Here is a 10,000-nt window from a genome sequence, read left to right as displayed (position 1 = left end):
ACCATATATTTATCACAGCAATATCATGGCTGCATTCCATCTGCCATCACACACACACAGAACATCACACTTTCTATCACCAAACCTCTCCTTTCGCCACAGAAATAGATCATAACCTTTTTAATAGCACCATCTTTCCATCACCACACTCCCTCCCCCTTCACCACACACAAAATAACACAGTCCTTTAATCAGACCATCCTCTCATCACTACCTCCCTTTCACCACACACAGAAAACATCCCGGCCCTTTCATCACATCAAAATCACCACCAACGCATCCAGGGGTCTCAGTAAGCGCACAAAGAATATAATGCTTCTAATCTCCGTACCTTCTGAAGCCTAAGGGCCGAGCGAGTCTACACTGTGTTCTTTGCAAAGGCAAGATAATGCTGCTCGGTGTTGTCATGTTTTTGTTGTCTGTGTTTTGTCTGTCTTTGGTGCATGTGGGATCGTGCGTTTGTTTCATTTTTTGTTTGTTTGTTGGTGTTTGTGTCTTTGTTAATGTTTGTTTGTGTGTCTGGGGATTTGTTTAAAAGTGTCTGAGTCTTTTTCTCTCTCAGTCTATCTACCGATCTATCTATCTGTCAAACGATCTATCTATTCATCTTTTCATCTGTGCACATAAGCGCGCGTGCGTATAACTTCTAAACCTCTCCGTCTGCTTGCTTCCTTTATCTCTTTATTTGTTTGTTTGCCAGTCTGTTTGTCTGTCTGGCTTCTGTCCCCAGTCTCTCTACCTTTCTATCATGCATGCACTCAATTATAACAAACACGTTGCAACATGATGAAATATAGAGTGCATTATTCACCTCTCGTATGGAATTCATGGCCGAGTTTCACAAACTTCTTGCATAAACAGAATTTTTATTATGTTATTTTTGAATGAAAGCGCAGTGATATGTGCGAATGGAAATGTGTATTTTTCTGCTTAGTATTAGCAACAACCTTTCCATTTATTGTATCTTTTTGCTTGTTTTGTTTCTTTCACATACCTATTTGAAATAACGCGATTGCGAAGTTGATACAACAAAGACACAACATTCACAAATACATGATATATATATATATATATATATATATATATATATATATATATATATATATATATATATATATATATATATATATATATATATATATATATATATATATATATATATATATATATATATATATATACACACACACACATATATATTCATATATATAAATACATACATACATATATATATATATATATATATATATATATATATATATATATATATATATATATATATATATATATATATTATATGTGTGTGTGTGAGTGTGTATGTATGTGTGCGTATGTGTCTATGTATTCCATCATCATCATCATTGAAGAGCTGATGCCGACGGGGGCGCATAGCCGCATCCCCCCTTCGTTTCCATCCCCGAGGGTCCCTTATGAGAAGCCGCCAGACAAAGACTAGGGCCATCTCAAGCTCTTCACAACATGTTTGATCGATCTGACAAAGCCACGACTTCCTAGATTGTCCCACAGGCATCCTCCATCCAGGGTTGTCCCGCACAGAGACAACTTAGTGGACAGGATCATTCTGTGGGAAACAAGTCAGGCGGCCATATAACCTGAGTAGGCGATCGTAGATTGTGCAAGTAACCGGTCCTGTGCCAGTCTCACGGTGCAACCGTTGGTTGGACACGTGGTCTAGCCAACTGTACCCCATGATCCGGCACAAGGGCCTGTTACCAAGATGAGATTCCAAGGGACAGGTTAACATCCTTGTTTCACTACCGTATAGTAAAACTGGAATTATCAGGGCCTTGAAAACATGTACGTTGGCCTTCTTTTCCTTCCTCTTCCTCTCCTTCTTTTCCTCCTTCCGCTTCTCCCTTGCCTCCTGCATCTCCCTCCTGGAGATACAAAAGGCAAGGGAGAAGCGGAAGGAGGCCAGGAAGGAGGCGAAGAGGGAGGAGAAATTAGGCGAAGAGGGAGGAGAAATTAGGCGAAGAGGGAGGAGAAATTAGGCGAAGAGGAAGGAAATAGAGGCGATGAGGAGGGAGGTGCAGGAGGCAAGGGAGAAGCGGAAGGAGGCGAAGAGGAAGGAAATAGAGGGTAAGAGGAGGGAGATGCAGGAGGCAAGGGAGAAGCGGAAGGAGGAAAAGAGAGAGAAAACGGACTGTTGCAACAGTGTAGGTTGTTCCTTCTTCTTCCCCTTTTTTCTTCGCCCTTGACTTGCTTTCCGGAAGCCATCACCGTCGACCTCTGCGGGGATGGGAATTCCCCTCACAACATCTTTGCCGATGCTGGGTGGGACTCACAGCGGCGACTCGCTGTTGCACCCGCGCAGGTCCCTTTTTATCTATTGTATTCCTATTGCTAATTTCTCCTTTCTTGCTAGGTGGTGTCCACTGGGGGGACTGCTTGGGTGGGAGCATCTGGGGGGACTGCCTGGGTGGTATCCACTGGGGAGACTGCGCAGGTGGTTTCCACTGGGGAAACTGCCTGGGTGGGAGCCACAGGGTGACTGCCTGGGGGAAGCCACTAGTGAGACTGCATGGGAGGAGCATCAGGGGGAGCCACTGGGGGGACTGCCTGGGTGGTGTTCACTGGGGAAACTGCCTGGGGGAAGCTACTGGTGAGACTGCACGGGGGGAGCCACTGGTGAGACTGCACGGGGGAGCCACTGGGGGACATCCTGGGTGGTGTCCACTGGGGAGGCCGCCTGGAGGGAGCCACTGGTGAGACTGCCTAGGGGGAGCCACTGGTGAGACTGCACGGAGGGAGCCACTGGTGAGACTGCCTAGGGGGAGCCACTGGTGAGACTGCACGGAGGGAGCCACTGGTGAGACTGCCTAGGGGGAGCCACTGGTGAGACTGCACGGAGGGAGCCACTGGTGAGACTGCCTAGGGGGAGCCACTGGTGAGACTGCACGGAGGGAGCCACTGGTGAGACTGCACGGGAGGAGCCACTGGTGAGACTGCACGGAGGGAGCCACTGGTGAGACTGCCTAGGGGGAGCCACTGGTGAGACTGCACGGAGGGAGCCACTGGTGAGACTGCACGGGAGGAGCCACTGGCGAAACTGCACGGGAGGAGCCACTGGCGAGACTGCCTGGGGGGAGCCTCTGGTGAGACTGCACGGGAGGAGCCACTGGTGAGACTGCATGGGGGGAGCCACTGGTGAGACTGCACGGGAGGAGCCACTGGTGAGACTGCACGGGAGGAGCCACTGGCGAGACTGCATGGGAGGAGCCACTGGTGAGACTGCATGGGGGTAGCCACTGGTGAGACTGCACGGGGGGAGCCACTGGTGAGACTGCACGGGGGGAGCCTCTGGTGAGACTGCACAGGGGGAGCCACTGGGGGGACATCCTGGGTGGTGTCCACTGGGGAGACTGCGCAGGTGGTTTCCACTGGGGAAACTGCCTGGGTGGGAGCCACAGGGGGACTGCCTGGGGGAAGCCACTGGGGGGACTGCCTGGGGGAAGCCACTAGTGAGACTGCATGGGGGGAGCGTCAGGGGGAGCCACTGGGGGGACTGCCTGGGTGGTGTCCACTGAGGAAACTGCCTGAGGGAAGCTACTGGTGAGACCATGAGGGGAGCCACTGGGGGGACATCTTGGGTGGTGTCCACTGGGGAGAGTGCCTGGGGGGAGCTACTGGTGAGGCTGCACGGGGGGAGCCACTGGAGAGACTGCACGGGGGGGAGCCTCTGGAGAGACTGCACGGGGGGGAGGGGCACTGGGGGACATCCTGGGTGGTGTCCACTGGGGAGACCGCCTGGAGGGAGCCACTGGTGAGACTGCCTAGGGGGAGCCACTGGTGAGACTGCCTAGGGGGAGCCACTGGTGAGACTGCACGGAAGGAGCCACTGGTGAGAATGCACGGAGGGAGCCACTGGTGAGACTGCACGGGGGGAGCCACTGGTGAGACTGCACGGGAGGAGCCACTGGTGAGACTACCTGGGAGGAGCCACTGGTGAGACTACACGGGGGAAGCCACTGGTGAGACTGCACGGGAGGAGACACTGGTGAGACTGCCTGGGGGGAGCCACTGGTGAGACTGCACGGGGGGAGCCACTGGGGGGACATCCTGGGTGGTGTTCACTGGGGAGACCGCCTGGAGAGAGCCACTGGTGAGACTGCCTGGGGGGAGTCTCTGGTGAGACTGCACGGGGGGAGCCACTGGTGAGACTGCACAGGAGGAGCCACTGGTGAGACTGCCTGGAGGGAGCCACTGGTGAGACTGCACGGAGGGAGCCACTGGTGAGACTGCCTAGGGGGAGCCACTGGTGAGACTGCACGGGGGGAGCCACTGGTGAGACTGCACGGGGGGAACCACTGGTGAGACTGCACGGGGGGAGCCACTGGGGGGACCCCCTGGATGGTGTCCACTGGGGAGACTGCCTGGAGAAAGCCACTGGTGAGACTGCCTGGGGGGAGCCACTGGTGAGACTGCCTGGGGGGAGCCACTGGTGAGACTGCCTGGGGGGAGTCTCTGGTGAGACTGCATGGGGGAGCCACTGGTGAGACTGCATGGGGGGAGCCACTGGTGAGACTGCACGGGGGGAGCCACTGGGGGGACTGCCTAGGTGTCCACTGGAGAGACCGCCTCTAGGGAGCCACTGGTGAGACGGCCTTGGGGGAGCCACTGGTGAGACTGCACGGGGGGAGCCACTGGTGAGACTGCACGGGGGGAGCCACTGGTGAGACTGCACGGGGGGAGCCACTGGGGAGACTACACGGAAGGAACCACTGGTGAGACTGCACGGAGGGAGCCACTGGTGATACTGCACTGGGGGAGCCACTGGTGAGACTGCACAGGGGGAGCCACTGGGGGGACTGCCTAGGTGTCCACTGGAGAGACCGCCTCTAGAGAGCCACTGGTGAGACTGCCTGGGGGGAGCCACTGGTGAGACTGCACAGGGGGAGCCACAGGTGAGACTGCACGGGGGGAGCCACAGGTGAGACTGCATGGAGGGAACTTCTGGTGAGACTGCACGGGGGGAGCCACTGGTGAGACTGCCTGGGGGGAGCCACTGGTGAGACTGCACGGGGGGAGCCACGGGGGGGGGGGACCTTCTGGATGGTGTCCACTGGGGAGACCGCCTGGAGAGAGCCACTGGGGAGACTGCCTGGGGGGAGTCTCTGGTGAGACTGCACGGGGGGAGCCACTGGGGGGACATCCTGGGTGGTGTCCCCTGGGGAGACCGCCTGGAGAGAGCCACTGGTGAGACTGCCTGGGGGGAGTCTCTGGTGAGACTGCACGGGGGGAGCCACTGGGGGGACATCCTGGGTGGTGTCCCCTGGGGAAACCGCCTGGAGAGAGCCACTGGTGAGACTGCCTGGGGGGAGTCTCTGGTGAGACTGCACGGGGGGAGCCACTGGTGAGACTGCACTGGGGGAGCCACTGGTGAGACTGCACGGAGGGAGCCACTGGTGAGACTGCACGGGAGGAGCCACAGGTGAGACTGCACGGGAGGAAGCCACTGGTGAGACTGCCTGGGGGGAGCCACTGGTGAGACTGCACGGAGGGAGCCAGGGGGGGGGGGGGACCTCCTGGATGGTGTCCACTGGGCAGACCGCCTGGAGAGAGCCACTGGTGAGACTGCACAAGGGGAGCCACTGGGGGGTCATCCTGGGTGGTGTCCACTGGGGAGACCGCCTGGAGAGAGCCACTGGTGAGACTGCATGAGGGGAGCCACTGGTGAGACTGCATGGAGGGAACTTCTGGTGAGACTGCACGGGGGGAGCCACTGGTGAGACTGCCTGGGGGGAGCCACTGGTGAGACTGCACGGGGGGAGCCACGGGGGGGGGACCTTCTGGATGGTGTCCACTGGGGAGACCGCCTGGAGAGAGCCACTGGGGAGACTACCTGGGGGGAGTCTCTGGTGAGACTGCACGGGGGGAGCCACTGGGGGGACATCCTGGGTGGTGTCCCCTGGGGAGACCGCCTGGAGAGAGCCACTGGTGAGACTGCCTGGGGGGAGTCTCTGGTGAAACTGCACGGGGGGAGCCACTGGGGGGACATCCTGGGTGGTGTCCCCTGGGGAAACCGCCTGGAGAGAGCCACTGGTGAGACTGCCTGGGGGGAGTCTCTGGTGAGACTGCACGGGGGGAGCCACTGGTGAGACTGCACTGGGGGAGCCACTGGTGAGACTGCACGGAGGGAGCCACTGGTGAGACTGCACGGGAGGAGCCACAGGTGAGACTGCACGGGGGGAAGCCACTGGTGAGACTGCCTGGGGGGAGCCACTGGTGAGACTGCACGGAGGGAGCCACGGGGGGGGGACCTCCTGGATGGTGTCCACTGGGCAGACCGCCTGGAGAGAGCCACTGGTGAGACTGCACAAGGGGAGCCACTGGGGGGTCATCCTGGGTGGTGTCCACTGGGGAGACCGCCTGGAGAGAGCCACTGGTGAGACTGCATGGGGGGAGCCACTGGTGAGACTGCACGGGGGGAGCCACTGATGAGATTACACGGGAGGAGCCACTGCGGGGACATCCTGGGTGGTGTCCACTGGTGAGACCGCCTGGAGAGAGCCACTGGTGAGACTGCCTGGGGGGAGTCTCTGGTGAGACTGCACGGGGGGAGCCACTGGTGAGACTGCCTGGGGGGAGTCTCTGGTGAGACTGCACGGGGGGAGCCACTGGTGAGACTGCACGGGGGGAGCCACTGGGGGGACTGCCTGGGTGTCCACTGGAGGGACCGCCTCGAGGGAGCCACTGGTGAGACTGCACGGGGGGAGCCACAGGTGAGACTGCCTGGGGGGAGCCACTGGTGAGACTGCACGGGAAGAGCCACTGGTGAGACTGCACGGAGGGAGCCACTGGTGAGACTGTACGGAGGGAGCCACTGGTGAGACTGCACGGAGGGAGCCACTGGTGAGACTGCCTGGGGGGAGCCACTGGTGAGACTGCACGGAGGGAGCCACGGGGGGAGGGGGTCCTTGATGGTGTCCACTGGGGAGACCGCCTGGAGAGAGCCACTGGTGAGACTGCCTGGGGGGAGCCACTGGTGAGACTGCACGGGGGGAGCCACTGGTGAGACTGCACGGAGGGAGCCACTGGTGAGACTGCACGGGAGGAGCCACAGGTGAGACTGCACGGGGGGAGCCACTGGTGAGACTGCACGGAGGGAGCCACGGGGGGGGGGGACTTCCTGGATGGTGTCCACTGGGCAGACCGCCTGGAGAGAGCCACTGGTGAGACTGCACAAGGGGAGCCACTCGGGGGTCATCCTGGGTGGTGTCCACTGGAGAGACCGCCTGGAGAGAGCCACTGGTGAGACAGCACGGAGGGAGCCACTGGTGAGACTGCACGGAGGGAGCCACTGGTGAGACTGCACGGAGGGAGCCACGGGGGGGTGGGGTGACCTCCTGGATGGTGTCCACTGGGCAGACCGCCTGGAGAGAGCCACTGGTGAGACTGCCTGGGGGGAGCCACTGGTGAGACTGCACGGGGGGAGCCACTGGTGAGACTGCACGGGGGGAGCCACTGCTGGGTCTGCACGGAGGGGGCCGCGGGGGGGGGGGGATCTCCTGGATGGTGTCCACTGGAGAGACCACCTGGAGGGAGCCACTGGTGAGACTGCCTGGGGGGAGCCACTGGTGAGACTGCCTGGGGGGAGCCACTGGTGAGACTGCACGGGGGGAGCCACTGGTGAGACTGCACGGGAAGAGCCACTGGTGAGACTGCACGGGGGGAGCCACTGGGGGGACATCCTGGGTGGTGTCCACTGGGGAGACCGCCTGGAGAGAGCCACTGGTGAGACTGCCTGGGGGGAGCCACTGGTGAGACTGCCTGGGGGGAGCCACTGGTGAGACTGCACGGAGGGAGCCACTGGGGGGACCTCCAGGATGGTGTCCACTTGGGAGACCGCCTGGAGAGAGCCACTGGTGAGACTGCACGGGGGGAGCCACTGGGGGGACCTCGAGGATGGTGTCCACTGGGGAGACCGCCTGGAGAGAGCCACTGGTGAGACTGCACGGGGGGAGCCACTGGGGGGACCTCCTGGATGGTGTCCACTGGAGAGACCGCCTGGAGTGAGCCACTGGTGAGACTTCCTGGGGGGAGCCACTGGGAGGACATCCTGGGTGGTGTCCACTGGGGAGATCGCCTGGAGAGAGCCACTGGTGAGACTGCATGGGAGGAGCCACTGGTGAGACTGCACGGGAGGAGCCACTGGGGGTACATCCTGGGTGGTGTCCACTGGGGAGATCGCCTGGAGAGAGCCACTGGTGAGACTGCATGGGAGGAGCCACTGGTGAGACTGCACGGGAGGAGCCACTGGGGGGACATCCTGGGTGGTGTCCACTGGGGAGATCGCCTGGAGAGAGCCACTGGTGAGACTGCATGGGAGGAGCCACTGGTGAGACTGCACGGGAGGAGCCACTGGGGGGACATCCTGGGTGGTGTCCACTGGGGAGATCGCCTGGAGAGAGCCACTGGTGAGACTGCATGGGAGGAGCCACTGGTGAGACTGCACGGGAGGAGCCACTGGTGAGACTGCACGGGGAGAGCCACTGGGGGGACATCCTTGGTGGTGTCCACTGGGGAGTCCGCCTGGAGGGAGCCACTGGTGAGACTGCATGGGAGGAGCCACTGGTGAGACTGCACGGGAGGAGCCACTGGTGAGACTGCACGGAGGGAGCCACTGGGGGGGACATCCTGGGTTGTGTCCACTGGGGAGTCCGGCTGGAGAGAGCCACTGGTGAGACTGCACGGAGAGAGCCACTGGTGAGACTGCCTGGGGTGAGCCACTGGTGAGACTGCACGGGAGGAGCCACTGGTGAGACTGCACGGGAGGAGCCACTGGTGAGACTGCACGGAGGGAGACACTGGTGAGACTGCACAGAGGGAGCCACTGGTGAGACTGCCTGGGGGGAGCCACTGGTGAGACTGCACGGAGGGAGCCACTGGGGGGGCATCCCGGGTGGTGTCCACTGGTGAGACCGCTTGGAGAGAGCCACTGGTGAGACTGCACGGGGGGAGCCACTGCGGGGACATCCCGGGTGGTGTCCACTGGTGAGACTGCACGGAGGGAGCCACTGGTGAGACTGCCTGGGGGGAGCCACCGGTGAGACTGCACGGAGGGAGCCACTGGTGAGACTGCACGGGGGGAGCCACTGGTGAGACTGCACGGGGAGAGCCACTGGGGGGACATCCTGGGTGGTGTCCAATGGGGAGACCGCCTGGAGAGAGCCACTGGTGAGACTGCACGAAGGGAGCCACTGGTGAGACTGCACGGAGGGAGCCACTGGTGAGATTGCACGGAAGGAGCCACTAATGAGACTGCACAGAGGGAGCCACGAATGAGACTGCACGGAGGGAGCCACTGGTGAGACTACACTGAGGGAGCCACTGGTGAGACTGCACGGAGGGAGCCACTAATGAGACTGTACGGAGGGAGCCACTAATGAGGCTGCATTGGAGAAGCCACTGCTGAGACTGCACGGGAGGAGCCACTAATGATACTGCACGGAGGGAGCCACTGCTGAGACTGCACGGGAGGAGCCACTGGTGAGACTGCCTGGGAGTAGCCACTGGGGGGACATCCTGGGTGTTGTCCACTGGGGAGACCGCCTGGAGGGAGCCACTGGTGAGACTGCACGGAGGGAGCCACTGGTGAGACTGCACGTGGGGAACCACTGGGGAGACCGCCTGGAGAGAGCCTCTGGTGAGACTGCACGGTTAGAGCCACTGGGGGGACATCCTGGGTGGTGTCCACTGGAGAGACCGCCTGGAGGGAGCCACTGGTGAGACTGCAGGGGAGGAGCCACTGGTGAGACTGCATGGGGGGAGCCACTGGGGGGGACATCCTGGGTGGTGTCCACTGGGGTAACCGCCTCGAGGGAGCCACTGGGGAGACTGCACGGGAAGAGCCACTGGTGAGACTGCACGGAGGGAGCCACTGGTGACACTGCACGGGGGGAGCCACTGGGGAAACTGCCTTGAGAGAGCCACTGGTGAGACTGCACGGGGGGGGGGGGGCTCTGGTGAGACTGCACGA

General features: G+C 60.4%; 2 protein-coding genes across 2 annotated transcripts in view; both read right to left on the bottom strand.

The window, feature by feature from the left end:
- Positions 1-1,452: 1,452 nt before the first annotated feature.
- Positions 1,453-6,362, bottom strand: LOC138862132 (proline-rich protein 36-like). Its single transcript, XM_070123295.1, has 8 exons — positions 5,067-6,362; positions 4,278-5,035; positions 3,951-4,181; positions 3,011-3,794; positions 2,622-2,788; positions 2,307-2,538; positions 1,666-1,727; positions 1,453-1,582 (listed from the first exon to the last, which is right to left on the bottom strand). Exons 1-8 carry the CDS (start codon positions 6,360-6,362, stop codon positions 1,453-1,455), a joined length of 3,660 nt encoding a protein of 1,219 aa, XP_069979396.1.
- The window catches only part of LOC138862131 (mucin-2-like), a 3,916-nt gene continuing 274 nt past the window's right edge, over positions 6,359-10,000 (bottom strand). The window contains exons 1-5 of the mRNA XM_070123294.1: positions 9,466-10,000; positions 8,844-9,360; positions 7,663-8,759; positions 6,907-7,608; positions 6,359-6,818 (exon numbers count right to left, since the gene is read on the bottom strand). The exon at positions 9,466-10,000 is cut by the window's right edge and continues 274 nt beyond it. Coding sequence (XP_069979395.1) covers positions 6,359-6,818; positions 6,907-7,608; positions 7,663-8,759; positions 8,844-9,360; positions 9,466-10,000 — 3,311 coding nt within the window. The remainder of the gene's footprint in view (positions 6,819-6,906; positions 7,609-7,662; positions 8,760-8,843; positions 9,361-9,465) is intronic.

Source organism: Penaeus vannamei, chromosome 7, assembly GCF_042767895.1.
Source record: "Penaeus vannamei isolate JL-2024 chromosome 7, ASM4276789v1, whole genome shotgun sequence".
Taxonomy (NCBI): Eukaryota; Metazoa; Arthropoda; class Malacostraca; order Decapoda; family Penaeidae; genus Penaeus; species Penaeus vannamei.
This window is presented reverse-complemented; position numbering and strand designations above follow the sequence as displayed.

Coding starts and splice junctions, on each gene's coding strand:
- LOC138862132 (XM_070123295.1), bottom strand. CDS start 6,362: ATGACCCCCCAGTGGCTCCCCTTGTGCAGTCTCACCAGTGGCTCTCTC. Junction 2,789..3,010: donor CCCTCCGTGCAGTCTCACCA/GTGGCTCCCCCT, acceptor GGCTCCCCCTAG/GCAGTCTCACCAGTGGCTCC. Junction 1,583..1,665: donor GTCCAACCAACGGTTGCACC/GTGAGACTGGCA, acceptor TGTTTCCCACAG/AATGATCCTGTCCACTAAGT.